At 38.6% G+C, this 25,656-nt stretch overlaps 4 protein-coding genes across 4 annotated transcripts; 1 reads left to right on the forward strand and 3 right to left on the reverse strand.

Moving 5' to 3' along the window:
• The first annotated feature begins 5,033 nt into the window (after nucleotides 1–5,033).
• Nucleotides 5,034–6,990, forward strand: LOC144641733 (adenosine receptor A3-like). The gene is made up of 2 exons (XM_078500763.1): nucleotides 5,034–5,074; nucleotides 5,582–6,990. The coding sequence occupies exon 2, from the start codon at nucleotides 5,680–5,682 to the stop codon at nucleotides 6,598–6,600; it is 921 nt and encodes a 306-aa protein (XP_078356889.1). The 5' UTR covers nucleotides 5,034–5,074; nucleotides 5,582–5,679; the 3' UTR covers nucleotides 6,601–6,990.
• Nucleotides 6,991–10,077: 3,087 nt separating this feature from the next.
• Nucleotides 10,078–11,815, reverse strand: LOC144641735 (carbohydrate sulfotransferase 11-like). The gene is made up of 2 exons (XM_078500764.1): nucleotides 11,807–11,815; nucleotides 10,078–10,901 (listed from the first exon to the last, which is right to left on the reverse strand). Exon 2 carries the CDS (start codon nucleotides 10,891–10,893, stop codon nucleotides 10,078–10,080), a length of 816 nt encoding a protein of 271 aa, XP_078356890.1. The 5' UTR covers nucleotides 10,894–10,901; nucleotides 11,807–11,815.
• A 2,288-nt stretch (nucleotides 11,816–14,103) lies between these two features.
• On the reverse strand, nucleotides 14,104–19,382 carry LOC144641736 (carbohydrate sulfotransferase 11-like). Its single transcript, XM_078500765.1, has 3 exons — nucleotides 19,271–19,382; nucleotides 17,821–17,888; nucleotides 14,104–15,193 (listed from the first exon to the last, which is right to left on the reverse strand). The coding sequence occupies exons 1-3, from the start codon at nucleotides 19,380–19,382 to the stop codon at nucleotides 14,366–14,368; spliced, it is 1,008 nt and encodes a 335-aa protein (XP_078356891.1). The 3' UTR covers nucleotides 14,104–14,365.
• A 2,124-nt stretch (nucleotides 19,383–21,506) lies between these two features.
• LOC144641737 (alpha-(1,3)-fucosyltransferase 7-like) lies at nucleotides 21,507–22,778 on the reverse strand. The gene has a single exon (XM_078500766.1). It carries the CDS (start codon nucleotides 22,776–22,778, stop codon nucleotides 21,507–21,509), a length of 1,272 nt encoding a protein of 423 aa, XP_078356892.1.
• Between the last annotated feature and the right edge of the window lie 2,878 nt (nucleotides 22,779–25,656).

The raw sequence follows: 25,656 nt of genomic DNA on the forward strand, positions 1-25,656 counted from the left end.
TCTCTTCCCTCGCATAAATTAACGGCGGCACAATTGCAAGGTGAGCATGTCTTGTTTGTTGCTTTATTTATTTTTTTTTTATTGAAACTGCTCCTTTCTGTTAAAAATTGAGATATTGTAGTTTTGTAGCAAAAAATTAAAGTCATTGAAACTGATAACGGCGAAGCATAAGACCAAATTTAATTCGTTTTAACAATTAAGTTCGACATTATCCGGTTGACTGCAGAATGGAAATTATGGCGGAAACATGTGAAAAATGCCTGTATATTTTTCGTGCTAGCGCACTCACTTTTTACGGGCCAAACTAACGCTTTGGATATGATAAGAAGGAAGAATAGGGCTTTCCAAAGAACCCATGTTTTACCGATAGAAGCGTATACCCTTGGTGTTCTAGCCCTCTGAAGTTAGGTCAAATTCGGTGTGTAAATTAAATTGCGATCGATAGAATTTTTAACGCGGTGAAAATGTGTCAACAATTACATATTTCAGGAAGATTTTCTGTTTAAAAGGAAGACCTAGGGATGGTTACATACTCATGTAAAAATGAACTCAAGGCAAGTTTCTGAAGTTGAGAACGAGCGCATCGAAAATGCCACGAAATTGCTGTCAATTAATTAGTTTTCCTCGGCGTTCAGACAGCATGAGCTCGAATTACAAACTTTCCTCGTTTTCTCAAAAAATTAAACTCGCTGGAAGTTTTACATAATATTTTCAAAAATAGTTTACCCAAAGGGTCTTTTTGGCGTAATAAAAAAAAATTCGATTTTAACCTTTTTGTCCGAAAATTCTAAAAAGATAGAGAATTTCGCTCTTAAGTACTTTGGGCTTTAAATCAGCCACACGTATCCATCGTGCATTTGTTATGTTAGAATCTCGCTCGTTTAGTTTTTAAATGTAGTTTATTCTAGTTTGTTTGTTATTTTAGCCGCATTATTGTCGTTTAAAGTACGTAGTTTTTGGACACGCGTTTTGCCCATGTATTACGCAACATTTCAGCTAAATTGATTAGAATTTCGTTATATTGTTAATTTTCAGTTTACGATAGTTTATCCTTGATCGTTTATCCTTGATCGTTGATTCTTAAATCGAAGCAATAAATCGCCGTTAACCGTCAACTTTGGTTTTCCGTGGTTAATTTGCACCTTCGAAGACGACCCGTAAGATAGTCCCATCACTTCGTTACCACACGCCTTAAAGCGACACGCCTAGAAGTTTGTTTTGTTTTGCTTTCGTTTTGGCCCAGTCGCTGCAAGCGCCACATTCGAGCAACAGCTATTTAATTCGAAATTTTCGTAGGAATGATTATCCTAACTCACGAAACAACAAATTTAATTTCAATTTGGCAGCCAAAGACTGTTGAATTTCGATTGAATTCTTCCATAAATGGACGTACTAAAGTTCTTAGAGCTTGCACATCAAAATAAAATAGGTTTGAAGACGGCTAGCCTTGATTATTTAGTAAAAAGTCATATTTTTCTTCAATCATTTGGAGCTACATGGTTTTCCCACGCTGTGACACGCTTCAATGACGCTGTCTCAACTCGGGTAGAAGGGCTGTGAATTCTGCATGTAAAGGCGGGCTATGTTTCATCCCTTCTAGCCGGGTAACTCGGTTAGCCGGGGCACCATCCCTCCATGTAAACAGGCCCTAAAAAATTGCTAGGCAGCGAGCGGTTTGTATTTTTTAAACTCTGAGTCAACTGCCATGTTTGAAGTCTAACTGCAAGTTTGGTTTTGAAGATAAGAAATTGATATTACGGGGTCAATCTGCCAATGGCCAAAATAGAAAGTAGAAATTATTTTAGAATGGTGTTCTTTTTTATACTAGGTGGGACCACAAAAAGCAATGATCAACATGAGTTTATTTCGATATACGATGCCGAAACGGAATTGAAAACAAACACAATTCAGCAATTGATGACTAATTACAAAATTTCCAATCAAAGTTTTTTCGCTAAGCACAGGTGCTAGAAAGTTAAATTAACTGAAAAAGATTTTTATTTCTCATTGGTAAGCTGTAAATCGGTGCAAATAAGGGGAAAACACTTTCCTTTTTTCGACGTTTTTGCTTGTTTACAAGCTAAAAACGTAGAATAGGGGTTAGTGGACAAAATTTGGAACCACATATTTGTAAACTTTTTTAATTTCTCAAGGGACTGTTTTAATTTCTCAAGGGATTACTTTCCGCTGTGGGTGATCACTTGCGATCTCGTGAAAAAAACGTGACTTGTCACATTTACAAACGTTATATAACAATTTTAAAAGTGACATGTCAGCTTTCTTATCTCAACGCACGTGTGTCTGAAAGGCGATCTATAAAAAGCGTCGCACAAACAATGGATTGCGTAACTAAAACACGAATAAATAATCACTAGCACTTACATCGTTTAAAAATTACAAACGTCAAAAATAAACCATACCAAAAAACTCGCTCTTTTCAAAGATATTATTGAAGTTAAAACAAATGCAAGAGATGGGGGCTTCTTTTAGCTTAGGAGCGGTTAAAAATTAGGCCAAATTTGGTCGCTACATGTAAGCGCAACTCTATTTCGTCATCAGCCTAGGTCGTTAGGGACGTGACCTCGCGTTGACAGGGAATGACAGCAATGTTGCATGAATCGGCTTTACAACATGCGATCGTATCTACGCAGTTCGAGTGGAATTTCAGTCAAAGACAGCAAAATTCTTTTGTATTTAATCTTCAAATATAATTCGAAAGCATTCACTGTATATATGGCTTTTGTTTAATCCTGGGTCTTGATATCCGACCCTCGCAGAGCCTAGACAAAACGCAGCTTGAGTGTAACGATTTGTTTACGCCCCAATTATTAGCCTGCGTGGCCGGCGTTCAAAGGGGAAGGAGAAGGGGAGTTCGAGCGCGAGGTGCGAGGAGAGAGCGCGAAGCGCGATCGGGGAAGGGGGGAAGGGGAACGCCTGCCCTGACGCTATTGTTTTTGTCGTTTTTTACGTCCAGATTCTGGACGCAAAAATCGTGATTGGTCAGAATTTATAGAGTGTGAAAATTGATTGTTCTGATCAGTCAGATGTATGTCATTCAATCGATTAATTTGATGGCTGTGGTCTGTTCTCAACTTTCATTCAATGCAGAGGAATTCAATGGCGAATGTTATGAGCGATTTCTCTGCGAAGCGGTTGATTCTTTGAAAGAAATCGGCCGTTGTAGGATTTAGTATCAAACTACTGAATTTGCGAAAAAATTATAACAAGTTATAGCAGCCGGTAACCGCTACACGCTGTGAATTATAAAGTTGTTTGGGTCACGGCCGGTTGCAATCCGACGCCATAAACTCCAACACCGGAAACGCTGCTTGATTGAAATACATGTTCTCTTAGTCTCATAACGGCAACTTTCGTAACAAATCCGCAGTTGAAGAGTGCAAGGAAGATATATCTGACCTGATCTACCATGAAAAGATTTTGTTTTGCCATATTTCTGACAAGAAGACGAGAAGAAAAGAATTAGATAGGCAGTTCAAATGGTGAAGGGTTTTATTCCCCGCGAAAATCGGCACCAATCAGATTGGATAATTTTGACAGCCACACGTAAAACAGAGGGCAAGCAGATGACAAGTATTTTTAGGGGCGGTATGAAAAAAACAATAGCGTCAGGGCAGGCGTTCCCCTTCCCCCTTTTCCGATCGCGCTTCGCGCTTTCTCCTCGCACCTCGCGCTCGAGCTCCCCTTCTCCTTCCCCTTTGAACGCCGGCCACGCAGGCTACCCAATTATATGCGCAATGTTTTCTCCGACAGTAGTCGGAAATATCCGTATTTTTTTTCGTGCTTTTTCGTGGAGCAATCGTAACGATACGGCCTTCAACACATTGAACAGCGGTCTACCCGGCTATAACAATTCAAATATGGCGTCGCAAAAACAAAGCGTCGAACGCGTATTTTGCTGTTTCATTTGCTAATTTCGCTGCCGTAATCGACTGCCTCGAAAGGTCCTTGCAATTTTAAAGTATAGAATTGTCAGATCTCGGTGAAATTTGCACTGTTTATTTGTGTAATGTTAAGGAATATGTGTATAAATACCCGGCGCGGACGAGCCATTTTTGACAAAATTATATGGCTGCATTTCCTCCGCGAAGATAGGAAATTGTTAAACTAAACTACAAAAAAATGATAAGTTCGAAGAACAATGCACAGGATAAACCTTCGACTCATACTTCATGCAAAAACGTCGACATCTCGAAGAGACTTTGATTAGTATAGACTTTAATTCAAGTCATTCCTTTTCCATTTTAATCATCAAATTCAAATAGTAAAAAATTGATAAATTTGAATATATTCATTGTGTTTCCTTCTCCATCAAATTATTTCAAATACTTATTGATGTGATCAAAAAACATCGGTGCTTTAGAAGTGAAAATTGGAATTGAAATTTAGGACAGATCAACAAACCGTCAAAAAGCTTCAATATATAAATATTAAGTTGAAAATTTTAAAATTTAATTATTAAACGAAGAGTTGTTTCCTTCCTATTCGTTTGCTCTCGGTGAGTAACAAATTGTAAAACAGGCTTTTAACACGCATTTCATCTGACTGCCGGGTGATTTGCATAATAATTATGTTAAGAAGCTACATTAAATATTAAAAAAGGCAATAAGTCACAACTCGCTCAAAATGGATCAACCTTATTGTCCAAGACTGGCCAAATAATAACTTGTCACGATGCAGCTGCTGCGAACTGTTTAATGTAAACATTTTATGCTTATATTGCACCGAGCGACTTCACACTATTCAGTACAAGACCAGTAGAGGATCTGAGACAATTGCTATCCGGTTTTTAGGTACTTTAAATGTTGGTTATGGTATTTGGAAATAAGAAAGTAATATTAGCAAGTTATAAGACCGAAATTTGTCAAAAATGAAATCCCGCATCCTGCTACAACAAAAACAATGCAACGATCGACGATGGCTTAAGAACTGTTATCGCGTATGCTGTATACTTAAATTTGTTACTGCGTTTTTTGCAGAGGCGTCCATAACTTCATTTTACTGTGGTTTCTTTCGATTGTTTAAAAGAAAAAGAGGAAAGCAAGGCCACAAAAAGGTTAGGAAATTTATACTGGAATGATTGAAGAAAGAACTGAATCCCCCTCACGAATAACTCCAACTTTCAAGTAATACAAACAAAGCTAACCGGAGTGATCAATTATTGATTTATTGTCAAAGCGAATAGAGATTGATTATTTTTTTACTAAATTTCGATAAAATTGTAGCCAATGCATGCAATAGAAAAATAAAATCGGATGTAACTTTCAGAAATTGTTTATTAGCGCCCGGCAGATAATTATACTAGTTTAGGGATTATTCCTGAAAAGCGATATGAATCGTTTGTAGATTTACAGTCCATATTTTTAGAGAAGTCAAGTTCCCTAAAGCGAAAGATAGGAAATGTTCGTTGTAACATCAGATGTTCTGTTGCTATACGCTGAGAAAAGTAAAACTATATTATTTAAATAATACTCCTTCTGGACAAATAATTCTCACCGCACTCGCGTTTTCAAAAGCTCGAAATGATTTTTCTCACTTTAACTGCTTACTTCTTTATCACCAGGAAAACATATCTGAACTGTTACGCCACTCGCTGTGAAACAAGAGAAGATTATATTTACCTGACAAGCCTTGGACTGGGCTGATAATTGGCAGAAAAATATGACAAATTTAACTGAAGATGGAAACCACACGCCAATTCAAGCATTATTTTGCACGGCAGGATTTTATGGCATGCATCAAAAGATATATATTTCAGCAATCAATATTCCTCTATCCGTCGCTGCATTTCTAGGGAATGCCCTGATCATTGCTGCTTTTCAAAAGGTGTCGTCCATTCATCCACCATCGAAACTTTTGCTCCAGTGCCTTGCGATCACTGATCTCTGTGTTGGTCTTCTTACCCAGCCCATTTACGTCAGCTATCTAATGCTTTCAGAACACGCGAAACATTGCTACTATCTTAGCATCATTTTATATGCCATAGGCGGGACATTTTGTGGGGTGTCTTGCTTAACATTGACTACTGTGAGCGTAGACAGGCTTCTCGCTCTTATTTTGGGCCTAAGATACAGACGGGTGGTGACTCTAAGACGTGTACGGTTCCTTTTTGCTACGTTTTGGCTTGGAAGCGGTGCCACTGCAATGATATTATTTTATGACTTGCGAATTGTTATAGGCATCATTTCGGTAGTACTGTTGCTATGTATTTTTACATCAACTTTCTGTTACGCGAAAATTTATCACACACTTCGCCATCAACAAACTCAAGTACAAGACCATCTACACCAAGGACAACCCAACGGTGTAGAAATTCCACTGAATATAGCACGATATAGGAAGACAGTGTCTAGTGCACTGTGGGTGCAAATAGCGTTACTGGCTTGCTATCTTCCGTATGGTATGGTAGCAGGTTTAATCTTTGTCAGTGGATCACAAACGCCATCTCTTTACTTTGCTTTGGATGTAACAGTGTCTCTCCTTTATTTCAACTCTACTCTGAATCCATTTCTCTATTGTTGGAAGATCAGAGTGGTAGGAAAAGCAGTGAAGGACACAATCCGAAGGTTTTGTTGTTTATAAAGTTGTTAATTATGAACAAGAGCGGTTTTCACTTGAGTGTCGCAAGTAATTTGCGTTTGCTTTGGTTAAGCACTACTACGTTTAGTGATTGGTTTAAAAATCTCGCGCCACTTTCTCAGCCAATCAGAACTAAAACCAAAACCAATCGTGTCTCGCTCACGCACGTTTTCCCGCGCTTCGTGCCAGCCACTTGTATTTACTTCGAATTTTGATTGGCTGACTGGATTGTCTGTGTCCTTTGTGATTGGCCAGAGTAATTACTTTGGTTTTGGTTTTACGACACTCAATTGAAAACTGCTCTATCATGTACAGCATACCCCGTATCAAAAGTAGATCATTTATAGTTATTTATTTATAATAAAGCATCTCTGGGCTAAAACAGAGAACAAACCTAGTCCTTACTTCATTTTACTTCACACTTCACACTAGACACTAACAATTAACACTTTGCACTTAGCTTAGAGGTTATGTTGGAATTATTTTGTATAAATACTACCAGGTAGGAAAGACGGGGGAAGAGAGAGAGAGTGGGGGGGGGGGGGGGGGGGGACTAGATTTGAGCTTCCACACACTTTGGCCAGACTGGTCACCGTTATGTCCGGCAAACTTCAAAGGAGCAATCAAAATGCAAATAGCTATTGTGTTTTGTGCACGGTCAAGACCAAAACATGCGAAATCAACAATAATCTTTGTCAAGCAATTCACTACGCCCTTAGCAACCATTCGATAGCTACTGCGCAGTCTCGGTTGCCCGGCACCGCTATGACCACTTTTTGAGTCGTGTAACAAAGTAAGTTCCCCCCCCCCCCCCCCCCCCCTCGGTCTATTACACACGCTGGTCAGGGAAAGGTTTGTGGATCCTGAGAAGTTACACAACCTCTCCACCTCCACCTTGTTATGGAGCCACCTGGATGTGTGCACCACTCTCTGCACTGTCAGTAGGGCTTTCCACAAGTTGCTCGGCAACTTTTTGGCAACTTTTCATGTTTCGAGCAACTTTTTCCCCTTCGAGCAACTTTTTTCCTCTCGAGCAACTTGAGCAATTTCCATATCGAAGATCTCCGAAGATTATCCGAGTGTTGTTCAAAGGCAATACGAACGTTTCCGAAGATTTACGAAGTTTGCCGAAGATTTCCGGGGAATTTCTGAAGACGTTTCAACTTTCGGCTCATTCTGCATTAAAACATTTCAAAACTCGTCATCAAAAATGACGTCCGATATCTTCACGATTTTTCTCAGTTAAAGAAATCCTTGTTTTTTAACAAATTTTCCCCTTAATATGTTATTTAGATACTTCTTTTGCTGTAAAATTGCATAAAATTGTTTAGAAATTTTACCCTTAAAGGGAAATAAGCATATATTTAGAGAAATTCTCTTGATTAGAAGCAGCGTTTTGGATTTTTTGGAGCAACTTTCGAGCAACTTTTATTATCAGAAGCAACTTTTTCGGATTTTTGGAGCAACTTTTGAGCAACTTTTTGAGAAATTACGGGCAACTTTTGGGGAAATCTCGAGCAACTTGTGGATAGCCCTAACTGTCAGGATAGATCATAACATCCAGGGAGTTATATTATCTGTGATTAGCATCTTGGGGCTGATATTTGGCAAGAGGGAAAAATTGTGCATCACGAATACGGTTTCGCTTTATATTTAAAAACTATTTGAGAGTCAAAGACGTCTGTCCAACATATAAGCATTTTCATAAGTTTAATTTTGACTCCTCTGACCCCCTGTAAACTAGTGTATAATGTTTTAAAAACTACCAAGAAGGGTTATATTTGATAGAGTATCTCAACAGTTATTCAAAGCAGTGTAGGTTAAGGTGGGTAAAGTCTGCATACGAGACCAGTGGCCCATCAGGCAAGAGTTAGTCCCGAATTTAGTAGCAGGATGCAATGCTTGTCAATCGCGTAAAGCAGTGATCGGAGGTGAATAAAATTAGTTGTTACGTTTTAGTATATTGGCTCGGCGGAATTGAAACTAAACTGAAATTTATGTGACAGCATATTGACCTGTCACACCTTTTTTTTTACTTGTGTGGGGGCATGATAATTTTGTTCTATGAAACCATAGTGAAAGTCGCTCTGCCTAATGTATTGAGTCGAGCGTTTTTAACCCCTTTAAGGTGGCTCCATGGGGTTTCTTGACCGCGCGAAGAATGGGTACGAAAGGGCGAGCTTGAAATGCCGGCAAATCAAAACAAACATGGCGTCTTCACGCGAGCGTGAAATTTTCGGCGAGAAAACGCGAGACTTGCTTCCTGCCAATGAAACAACATCCGTGCTTTCCTGTGTGGATCAGATAAAAGAGTTTACAACACCCTAAAAAGGTGTTTACAACGTCCGCGGTGCTTCTGGCCGCTTTTGTAAAGTTCGTACGATCGAAAGTAAAAGAGAAAATAAAGAATAGTCTCCGCAATTGTGAGATACTTCGAGCAGAATTTCAGAGATTCTGCTACATAAAGGATTAAGGTATGTCTCTAACTAACCTTTGGGTTAACAGATATTCGCACAAAAACCGACAAAAACGGGGAACGCTCGTCTTTACACATCAACTCGTATGGTTCGAAAGTTCGCGCATGCTCAAATAACGATCTTGGACAATTTCTATTCTGATGACGTAATTGTTATTCGGGCGAAAATAGAAAATTTCCCCTGGTATTTACTAGAGTTTCCTTCGGTGAAATTCCTTAAAATTTGGCATAGATGTGATACCTTTTTAACTGCCCTTTTTGCCGTTTTTTAAAAAAAATTTGTAAGACAGTTTTTTCGCTTAGTCAAAAAAACACAAAATAACCAAAAACGCAAAAACGACCTGGACAACCTCTACTTTTTTTGTTTTTAAAAGTTACTTCTCATCAGTTTCAATCCGTTGGGAGAATTCCAAAAATTTTCACCGAAGAAAATTAAAGAAATTTATAAGCCCACCATAAACCCCTTATGAAGTTGTATAAGCCCAGGGCTTATAACCGGAATTTTACGGTATTTTAGTCTTTGCTTTTAATATTTCGGCAGCTTTTATGTAACTAGTTTAAAAAATAACGCGAAAATGATCTCTTGATGGATATCACTTGTGCGCGCGCCGTATTATCTCAAAACCCTATGGAGCCACCTTAAATTCCCTTTTAAATGCCATCGACCTAAACATAGCAAGGCTGTTATTGACTTACACTAAGTCTATTTTTACATCTTTTCTAACTACAAATTTCGCCTTTTAAACATTCATCTCTGGTATAACCTTATTTGGTATGTGTACATTTATGTAAATTAAACAGTGTAAAATTGAAATCTGTACTTTAAACTCAGGCTAGCTTCTCCCTTACAATTACTCTTGCGCAGGCCAATCACAAATTCAGGACTTTTGTATTGCAGTTGCTTAATGGATGAATGCAATATTAGGTGACGATGCCACTCAGTCTAAAAAAACGTATAAAGTTGTTATTCCTTTATAAAGAGAATGAAGTGGTTTTTGATTTTTTCACTGTTCGCTTCTGTTTTCAAAGAGACTTTTAAGAGGTCCTGGGAAGCTGTAACTAAACATCTCCAAGGTGGGCCTGTATATCTCACCTAAGATGTTGATCCATTTTAAGGGAATCTGCGAGTAGTAACTGAGCATAGAAGAAGCTGTATTGGAAACATTTTGTGCGTGAGCATTAAAACCCTTAGCATGTTTAGGTGATAACCCCGCTGCCTTTTTAAAATCTTCTATATCTTGATTGAAGGTTTCGTAATGACCAATGAAGTCGTATTTCACAGCACACATGCCACATGTGTGGAGGTAATTATCCCAGTGCCAGTCCATTATCGGGCTGCTCTCGTTGCTTCCTTTATTCACCAAATATTCGACAAATTCACGGAATGTGATGTCATCGAGCTTTTCAAGCGCATGCTCGGTAGCATTCGGCCGGAAATGCTTAAGAATTTCGCGTCCATGAAGTTTCAACATTCGACGGTCAACACTTCGGATGTGAACAAACTTGTCTTTGTAGGCGGAAAGAAGGCGCTCGAAAGGCTCGCGAACAAACGTGAACTTGAAATATGTTTTTAGCATGCGATCTTGTTGGTCTTGTGGGTAGCGCTTAAGTGTCTCATGTGGTGGTCCATCCGTAAAACGAAGCAGCATTCTCCTCCACAATCTGGAACTGACTTTTGGTGTCACACAGTAGAGAATTTTTAGAGATTCAATCACGTCAAGGTGACGAGGGACCGGCATGGTATTATGACCTGTCTTCTTACAGTACTCCTCAATCAGCCTTTTTCTTTCGTTTTGTCTGGCTTCCATTAAAGGGTACATGTGAACGGCTTTTGATACCTAAATAAATAAGCGAACAAACAAATAAGCAATATGTACTTAGAATACGTTAGGACGTTTCGCGATTCGATCTGTGACATCGTTTCCAAATGATGACAAAAAAGTAACAGCTTGGGCGTAAATTGGGTTCACAGGCAGAACTACTTAAAAGACATCCTCGGAGACCCAGGACAACCAGGGGCAGTTAGTGGGGAAGAGGAAAAGGCGAAACTGCGGGAAAAGCATTGGCTAAGAAAAGTTGGAGCGATAAAAAGGTGCCCCTAGGGAAAGAGTCTTACCAGGCCAGTTGGAAACAACTCTCTTAATGCTGCCCCCTGATCGAACTGGCCTGGTAAGACTCCTTCCCCTGGGGCACCTTTCAATCGGTCCAACTTTTGTTATTCGATTTTTTCCCGCCGTTTTGCCTTTATCTCTCCCCCACTAATTGCCCCTGGGTTTCCGAGGATGCTCAAAGGATGATTTTCGTCCAAGTTTATTTACTCCATTAGATTGAGCGGTGAGGAGAGCTAAATCTGTACATATGATAGGAAAATAGAAAACGGTTAAAACTAAACAAAGAAAAAATAATGACAAGAATATCCCACAACTTCATCTTATTCTGCACATCCGCGGAATAATAAATACCCTGACAAGGTTAGCTGCTATACAAGAGAGGAGAGGGTGGTATAATTTCTGGTGCAAAGAGTTATTTGCATGTAGCCGATTCTTACTTGATTTCAGAGTGCTATTAATAATCATTTTACCAAATTAACATTTGAAGGAAGTACCAAGAAACCAAACTGAGAAGGTGCGTGCGTGAGTGAAATAGGTGAGTGAAAGTACAAAATTTGCGTGTCCATAGACATCTCCTTCATACCTAAAGATAACGTGACTACGAGTCTCAAAGCAGTGTGACATACCTGTAAATCTAAGTCCACTTTCTTCAGCGTGGGATCATAACTTTGTGCGGAGTCAAGATTCATGCGAACTTAAGAAGAGGAAAGAATTACTATTTAACTAACAATAGTTGATAGGCTTCATACAGCCGCTGTTTATAGGGGAGAGCGGGGAAAAGACGGGGAAATGTAGGCGCTGCTTCGGCTGAAAGGGGAGAGATCTGGTCTTGGTCTTGCCCGACCAAGCGGTTTGTAAATTTAATACAGAATATGTATTTCTTAATTTTGTTACGGAATGGGACCGATTGCTTTCATCAAGCTACCTTGCACATGTTGCATATTTATTTCACAAGTCCGATACGATATTCGCGTCGCGTAATTATCCATAAAGATAGGCTCCTCATATTGTATCTATCACCTTTAAGTCATGATCATTTCCTCGGTGATGCATTTTAATTACACAATTAACATCTAGAGGTAAAAAAATAGAGTATTAGTATATTATTACTATTTCGATACGAAGCCTGAACTACTTGAAATTTTTAAAATCTCTTACTGACTGCATACAGTTTTGAAGGTCAATCTCAAAGCTAACTATAAAAAAATTGATGATCTTTCTTTACTCGTTAATATTATGATTTTGTAACTGAGAATAAATTATATCATCGGCTACCACTTGAACTCGCAGCTCTATTGTACCTTTTATGCTAGTGCCCTATTTGTCTCCATAATAGTGTTTCAGATATATTACAGGAGTGCTGTTTGGCTCAACCGTATAGCTTTCACAACTCATATAGTTCTTTCTATAATTTAAACATTACACATGTTTGAAAGGGTATTTTAGTGTCTTGATTACAGTACGATCTCAGCGATGATGTTTTACGAGGATAATCTCACTACTTTTAATTTTATCGTTTTCACTCGCTAAAGCTAAGCCTCCGTGTTGTTAAATTAATAAAGTACCCCGCTTCATTAACTGTACAACGGCAAATGAATTATGAAGACGAGAGTGTACTACGTTTTCAAAGCACCAGTTTTCGAGGAACCTTACGGTAATGACTGAAAAAAAGAAAAATGACTTACTCGAGGATATAATATTATCTTGAGTTTTCTTTCTTTGGAATCCTTTGTACGACAAGAGGAGGATCACAGCAATAAAAACAACAAACAGCAACGCGATTTTAAACCTCGTCTTCATCGCAACCAAGATGGAATATCGGTGGGTCTGAGTCGCATTTCATTAAAACTAAGCCACGTTCATCATAATCATGCCCCAAAGGTACTAACCCTGCACCATAGAAACGAATTTAGTGAAGTGAATAAAGAAATGACATTAAATTTGTTGCGTACACCCAAACTTAAGGCTGGCTCTCGCATAATCGTCCCTATCGTTTCTATCGCTGCTGTCACTTCAAAAAGTGGACTTGCGATCGGGGCGATTATATAAGAACATTACACAGATGATGGCTAACGTCTGCGGCGATTGGGGCGACCACGGTCGCTTTGATCGCCCGTGTTCTTTTCGGGTGATCGGTCGCAGACCGCGGCGATCGCGAACGGTTATATGAGAACAACTCATTCACGCAGGGAGACGATTAAAGCGATCTAAACTGTCCCATGGTGCATCAATATTATACCCAGAACTGAACGGCCTTACAACCAAAATTACCGCGAAAACAATAGAGTTAAAACAAAGCCTTGTTCATGAAAAAAGTCTAAACAACTTTTCGAAGAACTTTATTAATTAAGTACTGGTTAGGTTGAACATTTGAACAGCTATACGAGGGATGGTACGGTTCCATCTCTTCCTGTTTCTTTTAATATTTCTACTTTAAATCCAACACTACGTTTTCATCTAGCTTCTCTTTCCCTTCTTCGCCGTAAATGTGCAATAATAAGAAAATAGGAGGCCACGAGTTTTCCTCTTTCATTGAAGGCCACCATTGTGTCTGGCGCTAAAAGGATTGTTTTTCTTTATTTTAGGCCTTTACCGCGCTCTTCGCTTATTCCAAGCTTATCGGGAAGATTATATGAGAACCCCCTTATCGCTTGAAATTGCTTGTATCGCCTCCGATCGTCTCAGTGGTTGCAAACGATCGGGGCGATTTTATGAGAACCAACCCAAATTTCAGCCAACAGCAAATATTTAAGCATTTAATCAGGTTTCTTGTAAATATAAAACTAGTGATCGATATCAACCAGTACTACTTTTACGCAGTTACAGTCATTGTATAAAAATTGCAAATTCACGATTCGATTCAAGTTAACGATATATTGAGTCGAACAAGAAGGTCTGGATGGGGGGGGGGGGGGGGGGGGGGAAGAATGCAAACGTAAGTTGTCAGTTAAAAATTGTACCCTTGTCAGTTGTCAGTTAATTTTTGGGCCTTTTGTCAGTTGTTAGTTTACTGGCTCAGCCTGTTAATAATTAACTGTAAACCTATAATGGAAGTCAAATTAGGAGTTTGGAAATTTTGTATTACAGTTGCTGGCCGGACAAATACGCTATTAGGAGACGAGCCACTGAGCGTAAAAAGTGTTCAAATTGTTATTCCTTCATAGAGAGAATAATATGGCGTTCACTGTTCGCTACTGCTTTCAAAGAGACTTTTAAGAGGTCCTGGAAAGCTGTAGCTAAACATCTCCAAGGTGGGCCTGTATATGTCACCTAAGATCTCGATCCACTTTAAGGGTATCTGCGAGTAGTAACTGAGCAAAGAAGAAGCTGTATTGGAAACGTTTCGCTCATGGGCACTAAAACCCTTAGCATCTTTAGTTGATAACCCCGCTGCCTTTTTAAAATCTTCTATATCTTGATTGAAGGTTTCGTAATGACCTATGAAGTCGTATTTCACAGCACACATGCCACAAGTGTGGATGTAATTATCCCAGTGCCAGTCCATTATCGGGCTGCTCTCGTTGCTTCCTTTAGTCACTAAATATTCCACAAATTCACGGAATGTGACGTCATCGAGCTTTTGAAGCGCATGCTCGGTAGCATTCGGCCGGAAGTGCTTGAGAATTTCGCGTCCATGAAGTTTCAACATTCGATGGTCAATACCCCGGATGTGAACAAATTTGTCTTTGTAGGCGGAAAGAAGGCGCTCGAAAGGCTCGCGAACAAACGTGAACTTGAAATAAGTTTTTAACATGTGATCTTGTTGGTCTTGTGGGTAGTCCTTAAGTGTCTCGTGTGGTGGTCCATCTGTAAAGCGAAGCAGCATCTTCCTCCATAACCTGGAACTGACTTTTGGTGTTACACAGTAGAGTATGTTTAGAGATTCAATCACGTCCAGGTGACGAGGGACCGGCATGGTATTATGACCTGTCTTCTTACAGTACTCCTCAACCAGCCTTTTGCGTTCGTTTTGTCTGGCTTCCATTGAAGTGGGAACGGGTATTGATTCCTAAAGAAACGAACGAAAAAACAAACAAAATAAGGCGAAAATACGATACGAAATCGCATCAGTGATTCGATCTGTGACAGTGTTTCCAAATGAGAAATAAAACGTTGCTCTTCCCTTGTTCATTTGAGTTCACAGGCAGAACAATTCAAAGGATGATTTTCGGCTAAGTTTATATTTGCTTTTCATTAGATTGAACGCTGAGAACCAAAGCTGTATGGATAGTTGGAACATAGCATTGAAAACTAAATAAAGGAAAAAATAATAATGTCAAGAATACCCCGAAACTCCTCGTTATTCTGCAACTACCCCGACCGGGAAAGCTCCTAATCGTAATTCGGATGCACCAGGAAAGAATAATTTGCATGTAGCATTTCTAATTTGACCTCAGAATGCATAAGCATTTCTTCCAGATTAAAGATAAAAGGAGCAAAAAACGAGACTAAACAAGAAAAAAAGGTCCCATTTCTGTGCGTGAGTTTAAAACGTGAGAGATAATACAAAGTTTGTGCGCCCATGAACTTTGCTTCATACTTGAAGATATAGAGGATATTACATGGTTGGCCGGAGATATGAAATTTATCTTCGAGTGTTCAATCGATGCCTCACGAGTGAGCGCAGCGAACGAGTGGGATATCGATTTGAACACGAGAAGATAAATTTCATCTCCAAGCAACCATGAAATATTCTGTTTATTATATAAACCTACTAAGATTTCCGAAGATTCTCAAAATGTTGTCCGAAGGTCGTGCGAATGGTTCCAAACGTTTTCCGAATTTTTTTCAAAAAATTCCGAAGATGTCCGAAGATTGCCGAGGAAGATCCGAAGATGTTTCGACTTAATATCGATTTTCTTTGGCTCATTCAGCATTGAAACAGGGCAAACTTGTCAGAAAATGTTTCGAAATCGATATCATGTGAAAATAAATACATACATATTAAGATACATCTAACTTGATTCGATAAAAGGTGTCTCCCGAAATTTGACATGACACCGTAGATCTGAAGCCCTATTTCTGTAACGAACGCTGAATGAGGGCTAATTTTAGCTCAAGTTTAACGTAAGGTACTCTAGTTTATGTGTTTTTTAACCAAAAAGACTGCATATACGGCATTTTGTTTAAATCAAGAATTCTATCAATTTAATTAAGAGTGTTTACAACTTGAAATGTGAGTCAAAATTAATACCAAGATAGACATAAGAAAACACTCGGCGGAGAGCTGAACTGTAGCTTTCTTACAGCATGCACGTCTCAAATAAACTGAACTAAAGCATTCTACATCGATATTCGATTCAACTTTAAGCAAATCAGGCGAAATCTCTGAGGAAGCGGGCATGTGTTATCTCAATTGTCAACTCCATTGTCGCGGCCGGAAATGCACACGATCGCATCGCCTCCCACTAGCGAATCACAGAGAACTATGAACTATGAGTGTTAGCTAGGCGGAGAACGCCTAAAATTGAGGGAAAAAGAAAACTATGTACTCACATCAGCGCTTGAAGCGATTCCTTGGCTATCCAATCCGACATGTTTCTTTTAGAAATAACCGACAATGTCCCGGATGTATTTGAATGTCGTCGAGCGCGTAACGCCCGCTCCACAAACTTCAACAGTAAAAAACTAAGTCTTTAGCCACGGTAAAGTTCAAGCCAAATATCGTTATGACCGCCTTCAAATCAGCCCGTATAGTCTAGTTCCGAGTCCTAATTGATGTGGCTAAAGACCTTGCTGTCTAAAGCAAGCTCAACATTATCTGTACCTGCAAAACGAGCCGACCGGTTATCTGTGTTTAACCGCCTAAAGCCGGTTGAGGTAGATAACAGCCGACGCACAACTTGAAATCGTAAGACTTTCACCTCACGGGATAATGATGTCCTCCGGCAAACTTCTAGAAGAGAAGGAAAGCTAAGATCACAACTTCTACTAGTTAGCGCGCGCAATAGACAAAGAAAGAGAGGGGTTGGAGAGAGATGGGAGACTAACCACAAGTCTAGGGGGAGGGAGAGGGGGGGGGGGGAGACAGGGAGGGAGGAAAAAAAGTAAGATTGCATCACTACATAGACAGGGCGACATTTCATTGGAAGAAAGCCGAACAATTCTCCGTATCCTCAAAAAAAAAAAAAATAAATAAATAAAAAAATGAAACCCCATACATTCCTTAACAGCCCGATAGCCACCTTTTATCAAATCAAGGTAGACATACATGTAATACATACATGTGAAAATAACACGTTATTTTCACGTGTGAAAGAGTTCCTGGTATTTCACTGATGTTTATATAAAAAAAAAATGTGATTTTGAACTGTGTCACAGGTATTGGCCAAAGTAGACATTAGAAAATGGCCACCAAATTGGTGAAATATAAAAATAACCGCTTAAAACATTGAGGGAACACTTCAATAATACAGTGCATACAAAAGAAGTACGGATGGACAAACATAAAAGAAGATTAAAACAGATTGCGGTACGATAGAACTTTTCATTATATGGAGCTATAGCTTTGCCATTTGTCAGTCGTTTAGACTCGTAAAAGTAGTAATTTTGTCGCTAACATTAAGTTTCATGGCGTGTGTTTGGGAAAACTTTACATAGTCCCTTTAAAGCTCAAGTTAAAACAATGTGACATACCTGTAAATTTAAGTCCTCTTTGTTTAACGTGGGATCATGATTTTGTGTTGAGTCAAGACTTATGGGTACTAAAGAGGAGAATAGAATTATCTTTTAACAAACAATGGAGGGGCTTGAGGCTGACTAGAATAAACTTGAAATATATGTATTTATAAATGAGAACCTAAAGGAATGGATTCAATAAAAAGACACTATTTAGGTCACTTGAATGCGCTGTAAATCCAATGCAGAATAAATATTCTGTAGTTTAAATATGCGATAGGCATTCTCTTATTTGAACACAGAATAGCCATTAGCCATTGTGATACAGAATAGAACCGATTGAATCAATTTATTGTTTCGAAGCTTAAAACTCAGCAATATGCATTTCACAAGTCCGATACAATAACTATTCGCGTCCGATCTATGCGGGTACATTGTAGTAGCCCCAACAGAACGGCCGCTTATATTGGATCTAACACTTGAAAGTCATACCGTAGAATTCCGGTTATAAGCCCTGGGCTTATACAACTTCGTAAGGGGTTTTGGGTGGGCTTATAAGCGGAGGGGCTTATATCCGGGAGGGCTTATAAGCGGAATGAAAAAAACGTTTCAAAACGAGCCACGGGAGTGTTGATGGAAATACGTTTTTAAGTTAAAAACACATAATAAAGCAACATTTAGCTCTATTCACTACTGTCATTTGGTAGAGGGGGGCTTATATCCGGGGGGGCTTATAACCGGATGTATTTTTTGTTTCAGGATGATGGGCCATAACCGGGGGGGCTTATAAGCGGGGGGGCTTATAACCGGAATTCTACGGTATCCTCAATTCTGCATTTTAATTACACAATTAGCATATAGAGGCAATAAATATACTAATTAGAGTTATAACTATTTGGAAGCCAGTCAGGCTCGAAATTTTTAAAATCTCTTAATGTTTTGAAACAGTTTTGAACTTAATCTCGATAGCTAACTGTTAAAAAATTGATGATCTTCTTTTACTCGTCACCTTTTTCTTGACAACGTTTTGATTTAATAACTGAGAATAAATTATAAATTAACACCCGAACACGAAGCTATGTTTTACCTTTTATGCTATATTGTCCTGCTTGTTTTCAAATTAGCGTTTCAGATATATTACTCGAGAGCTGTTTAGCTCGACCGTATAGCTTTCACAACTCATTTAATTCTCTCTATAGTAAACACAATATATATGTATATAAAACGGTATTTTCGTGTCAAACTAACGTACGATCTCAGCGCTGATGTTTCCCTCGCATTGTCTAGTTTTTACATTATTATTTTTACTCGTTGATGCTTAGCCTCCGTGTTGTTAAATTAACAAATTATTCCGCTAAAATAACTATACAACGGAAAATTAAATTAGGGAGGCGAGAGAAAGTAATTTCAATAGCACCAGTGTTCAAGGTACCTGACAGGGAAGACAGAAGAAAAAATGTTCACTTACCCGAGGATATCTTAATATCCTCTTGAGTATTCTTTCTTCGGAATCCTCTGTACACCAGGATCACGGCAATAAAAACAAGGAACAGCGACACGATTTTAAACGCCGTCTTCATCGTGACCAAGATGGGATATTTATAAGCGAGGCTGCTGTGTCGCATCTAATTAAAACTAAGCCACGTTAATAACCATGCCACGAAGGTACTAACCTTGCGCCATAGAAACGAATTTAGCGAAATGAACATTAAAATAAAATTTGTGTCGTGCTCCAAAACTAACGGGCAACAGCAATATTTTAAATTATGGCGTAAGATGTACGAGAACTGCGTGTTACAACTCGAATTGTAATGAAATAAGACTACATCACTTGATCAAGTGTTTGGAGATATACCGTATTTTCTCGATTAAACGCCGGGCCCCGAATAAACGCCGGGTCTCCAATCTGTATTTGAAAGTAAACCCCTTAAACAATTATTAAAGGTTTAATATGCTTAAAAAATAATGTCTAATTATATAGCTGTCAAAATTAATGAATAAAAATCATTTCTTAGAAACATAGGGCTTGAAAAAACTCCTGAATTCAAATAAACGCAGACCCTATCGGGCCAAGTTTGAAATAAACGCCGGGGGCGTTTAATCGAGAAAATACGGTAACTGTCAATGATATTAACCAGTACCACTTTTAGGTAGCTGAATTCGTTTTATAAATTTTGCATGCAAAATTACGAAGAACATCAACGATATACGGAGTCGAACAACGTTTAACGGTAGCCTGATGCTTGAGGTTGGTCGCTCTCAAAGGGGTAAGTGCCTCGGACCGTCTGATTCCAAGGCGAGCGTAAAATGCAAAAACAAAGTTGTCTCCAGGATTGAGTTTAATTATTATGCAAAAACAAGGCGTTCAAAGCGCTCGCTTACAAACGTGAACTTGAAAAACTTGATTTGCTGCCTCCCGGGAATTCATAAATTAGCAAAGGGTGGGTATACGTTTTATTCTCGCTCTACCTTAAAGAAGAGATAGAATGTGGAGAACACCTCTCGGTGCAAAAAAAAAAAAAAAACAATACATGAAATCAGGTCCCCTTACAAACTAGAAATTAGAGTGCAGGCTGGAGCTGCGCTAACCACTAACCTTGCTCCCAAAATATACCTTAATTATTCTTACTAATTTTCGCGCGTACTTAATTTGGCGAAAATTCGGGAAGCGAATTTCGCGAGTATTAATTTTCGCGATTGTAGGAAAAAATTAGAGCAAAAGTGTAGTAAATTTCGCGATTTTGACCGTGTTTTATCGATCAATCGTCAGAGTAAGAGTAAGGAATTCTTTAAAATATACAAAGGTCTTGTTCAATGTAACTACAGAAAGATTGCTAACCGTCGGAAACTTTAGTGACTGTACTAAAGAGGTTTTGGCCGATTTATAAGGCAAAGGAAAAAGGAATCAGAGAAAAGGTGCTATTTGATAACAAGACAGAAAGATATTTCAATAGGAAATAGTTGCAGTTCCAAACTTTTAAAAGATTTATTGTTTTGATAATTGTAATATGGCATTAATTTTTGCGTGATTTAAACACGCAAAAATTTAAAAATTTCGCGCAATGTTTTTTCGCGCGTATTAAATTTCGCGATTATTTCGAAATCGCGAAAATCGCGAAAATTAGTAAGAATAAGGTAATTATAATCATCAATGATGCCCATATATTCCACAGCTGGGGAGACGGAATTAAGTAAAGTAAGAAACGATCATTGACATTTTGGCCGGCTGGAATGCAGACTAAAGGATCTTAATTGTAAGTCAGTTGTAGTCAGGAAACGAGGTATATACCTTACCAATTATGCTATTCGATATATAACAGTAGAGGAAAAGGACAATGAAGAAAAATTGAAAAATTACTGGAAATGAAAATCACAACTCAGTGACGTGATGGGCTTGTTAACTTTAATAGCATTTTGTACATTCGCTGTTTAATTCCAAGTGTAGCTCTGTCTTTTGTAAAAAGAAACAGGTAAAGCATATGTCACTTCAAGTAATTTAATTATAACTAGCCAATACATTTTATCCCTTACTCTTGCTTTGCTGTAGTGTCTAAACTGTCAGGCCTCCCATATCCTTTTTTCAGCCGCGCATTTTTTTTGTCCATCAGGAAAGCATTGCATTCATGTCTCCGTCCGGCCATGCACACCTATTTCCCTTTTATTCGACTTTTATAAAAAGATACAATAAGGCCATAATCCCCTTTTCAGCCTCTATGGATGATGTCCAAAATACGCTCTTTGTCAATTGCACAGGATCCTTTTACACCCCAATACTCTGACATTTTGTGATAAGTTTTAGCCGGTCTTGTGGGATCATGAAGAGCCTTGCATAACTGGCACAACCAAAACTGGTACTTGACAACTTTATATTTAGTTTTCCACGCAAAGTATTGGTTATAAGCCGTGTCGTTGTTATCCAAATACTTCAGATAATCTGCAAGATCTTTAACAGAATCAAAGTTGGCTGCGTTGATAAAAGACCCAGGAATTACCTGCTCGGCGCTGTAACGTGCGCCTCCAAGAACTATGGGCACTAATCCTCGCTCAAGTGAATTCCTCCAATACTTCTCTGTTATGTAATCTACACACAAACTATTCTCAACTGCGAGATAGAACTTGTGGCGCTGAAACTCTTCAAGGCAACCATTCCCCATGTTACGAGGGCAGTGCCAGGTTTTGTTTGTCTGTAGCTGAGAAGCACACTTTCCAAAGACGTTCACTTCCACGTGTTTCATGAGTGCACGGACAAATTCGTATCTATATCCACCACAATGTTGACTGGTACCGAAAACAGCCATCTTATCTTTCCCTCGCGCGTAGTTTACCTTCTGTACAGAATGTTCCTCAAGAACGTCATCCGTTTTCGTCCTCTGATAGGAAGAAACCTCGTCACTGGATGGCCTATTTTGGGTTTCCAGTGAAGCATAAGCTCCATACGGGACATAGAAGTCAGAATCTCGGCGATATGTGGCTGTCCAGTTAAAATACAGTGCATTATACCTTGGTGCTATCGGCACAACTCCGGGGCATTCCTTTATGTACATGACCCATCTCTGTCCTGGCAGCCTGTTCCTTGTTAATTTTTCGATATCAAGCTGGGGTGATAAAGCGCCGGCGTGAAAAAGTACCGCATCGCTAACGTTGAGCAAACCTTTGTCAAAAGTGATTTGGCATCTGGATTCTTCACATGGGGTGCCATCCCAATCTGCAAATTTGTAGCTTTTCGCTTCTTTAGCATTTTTTGGACCCCACGGCTCATAAGGAAATGGAATGTACACCAAGATCAACTTTGTTTGGTTTGACTGTAACAATTCAGTAGTTGTATCATCGCCTTCATACATATAATAAAATAGTCGATGAAATGCCAGAGTAAGGAAGATCGTGTAAAGAACAAATCGTATGCATCTTTTCTGTCTTCTCGTCAGCTGGTAAAAGCAGCAGGAAATGGCCTCCAATTTTTTTCTCACTGCATCCATTTTTGCTCTGCTGCTGTTGGATATTAAAGAAAAAAGATTGTTATGACACAACTGCCGTGAGAGCAAAGAAAGGTATTCCACCAAACAAATTCGATGTTAACACATAATTGAGCTATTTTACACACTTACCTTTACTACTTTACACTAAAGCTACAGCGGAACTTTCATCTTATATTTACACGTAAACTTTAATGTAAGAGCTTTACAGCAAAAATATCACTGGAGCAAGGAATGTTTTAGGATTGGTCAGGTATTGGACCCCTTGTTGGTCCCGGGTTCCTTTATCGTTAACATATAAAACATGATTTCCAAACTATATGCAAATTTTTGCCTATTTATAACGGGTTGTTGATTTCAGCAAGTCAAAATTTCAAAGATTTAAACTCTTTCTTCTTAAACATTAGTCATTCTTAAGTTTTGACACAGACAACTGGAGGCTCGTAAAAAAAGACAGATTTTAACTTTTTTTTTTTTTATTAATAAGTTATCTTCCCAATGTAATGATGTCATTTGCAATGTTGATGTACCCGAGAGTGCGAGCTGGCGTCTTCAACGACATGTTTCATGTCGGCGAAGAATGAAATTGGATGTGGGGAATTTAAAGGAGAGAGCAAGTTGGTGCCTCTAAGTGAATGCAAAAGTGATATTACGGCTCTCCTGAGGAGATGTCATTTAACAAAAGAAGACATTTCAGAAAGCGAACTTATTTTACTACGGGCTGGCTATTTTAGTAAAACTGCCCAACAAGTTGAAAATATGTTTGTTTGCCCAACATGTGCTGCTGGATAAAATATTTCTATTTCTATCACATGCGCTGGGCATAAACCGTCAAACGAGCAATCTAATGTAAATATTGCCAAAATGAGCTCTTAAAAACGTTTGTTCGCGTCCAAAGTAGAACGATACCCGGACCTTTTAATTTATTTTCTATTAGAATAGGGTTAGATCTTTGCTGTGAAGTGCATTTTACCTGTGATTTTTGTACCGCTTTGGAGATTTTAGCTTTTACTTTTGAGGAATCTGTCATGCGAGAAAACATACCGCAAACCGCGTTGTCTTTGATTTAATTAAGCTAATTTAATTTTTCATCAAATAATTCGATATTCCTTGATAAGACAAGGTAAATGCGGCTTAATGTAATGTACTATTTAAAATTTAGCGATATTTATCCGTTTCGAAGAAACGCGGCTTTTAAAATCGCCGAATTTCCGCCATCGAATAACCCTGAAAACCGCTCTCAGATAGTAAAATACGTTTTGTCCTGTAGCGAAGCACAGAAAAAGTTTCTGGAAAAAATTAGATCGATTTTAATCATTTCACATTAAGTCCTTTTCTGTCACAAAAAATAAAGGGAAGGTTTACTCGCGACCCGAAAGTCGCCAGACCGCTGTTAGCTGGACAGCCACTTAAGGAAGTTGTCTTAACGTGTAGAAATAAGCTATCATTTTATTGGGCCAGGGTCACTTCATTCAATTAATACACAATCAACCGGGAATTTCGCTGTCGCTTATCCAGCCTGACGACCCAAATACGGTTGTCAAACAGATTAGGAGCAACAACTATCAGTTTAATTTCCATGTTAATATTTTTGAACACACTGCTACTTCAGTCTAAGGCAGCGGTAAAATATATTCAACTATAGAAATTCGACATCACCCTGTTGATCACATTTACTGTTTCCTCAAAAACAAAGCTAATTTTCTTTAGTTGCTCTTTTACAAACACGAGCGATTACGACCGGCACAAATTCCTCCTATTGCCTTATAAATGCATGAAGTTGATCCCAAGCATTTGAGCTTTATGCTAATTTTTTATACTAGCTTGAAAAAGTCATTTTCAATTACGCTCAATAAGAAATTAAATCATCAACTGACCAGGCCAATTTTTTTTTAAATCGTTCTGTTAGAAGTCGCACATGTCTGACCATAAAATTGTATATATTCAATCAACGTTTCCTTCAACGTGTGCTAGATATTTAGGATAAAAGGATTTATAACGATTTATTTCATTTCGTGAATAAATAATTCATCAGTTATATATTAGTTACTACAGCATATCTCATCTTCTTTACACTCCAATGTGTGAAGGAACAGTCAAACTTCTTACGGATACATTTATAACAGCACCTCCCTGTAAGGGACAGCTCACTTAGACCGAAAATGACAAAAATTCATATGAACTCTACCTCTCGACATCTCCATAATAAGGGCTATGCTTCCTTTACCTTTGGTTTCCGTGTTAAAGAGGTTCGACTGTATTAAAAAGGCGGTTCATCTGAATGCTAATCAATCTAACTTCAAGCAATAGATCCAGGCTAATAATTACCATTATTAACAATCATGCTTCCGTTTAATTCGTTAAAAATATCACAACGTGTAAACTTACCGGCAAAGTTCGACTCTTTAGTAGCTGTATGGTGTAAAATGAGTTCAGTGACAAAAATGCATATTTATGCTGGCAGCAGAATCATTATCTGACAAGACAACCAGGCTTTTGTCATCAGGCAAAGTGGTTTTGAATTTGAATAGCTTGCATCTTCTGCATAGTTAAAATTGTTAACAATCACACGTTTTAGGAAACGATGGAGTGTTAAAATTAAACTTGCTGGCAGCTTTCTTTTTTTTTTAAAAAAATAGCACCCTATATTGAACAGTTATTACAAAAATAGTCGAATAGAGGAAATACAGTATTCATGATACGCATACACAAATTCTTGACTTCGCATAACAACCGAACTGTTGCTAACTAAGAAAGTGTCTTGAATTTCAAAAGGTTGTAGGTTATTTTATCCCTGAAAAAATTAAAGCGTGATCACGGGTACTATTAATAGAGGGAAACAAAGATTCATACGAGGAGGCTCTTACCTTGGTGGAAGGCT

This window comes from Oculina patagonica, chromosome 2 (assembly GCF_052425735.1).
Source record: "Oculina patagonica isolate OP01 chromosome 2, crgOcupat, whole genome shotgun sequence".
In the NCBI taxonomy this organism is placed as follows: Eukaryota; Metazoa; Cnidaria; class Anthozoa; order Scleractinia; family Oculinidae; genus Oculina; species Oculina patagonica.

Bases quoted from the DNA above. Each gene is read 5' to 3' on its own strand.
- LOC144641733 (XM_078500763.1), top strand. From the start codon at position 5,680: ATGACAAATTTAACTGAAGATGGAAACCACACGCCAATTCAAGCATTA.
- LOC144641735 (XM_078500764.1), bottom strand. From the start codon at position 10,893: ATGTACCCTTTAATGGAAGCCAGACAAAACGAAAGAAAAAGGCTGATT.
- LOC144641736 (XM_078500765.1), bottom strand. From the start codon at position 19,382: ATGAAGACGGCGTTTAAAATCGTGTCGCTGTTCCTTGTTTTTATTGCC. The intron at 17,889-19,270 runs GTAAGTGAACAT...TCTCCTCTTTAG, and splicing joins GGATATTAAGATATCCTCGG to TACCCATAAGTCTTGACTCA. The intron at 15,194-17,820 runs GTATGTCACATT...TCGTTTCTTTAG, and splicing joins AAGAGGACTTAAATTTACAG to GAATCAATACCCGTTCCCAC.
- LOC144641737 (XM_078500766.1), bottom strand. From the start codon at position 22,778: ATGGATGCAGTGAGAAAAAAATTGGAGGCCATTTCCTGCTGCTTTTAC.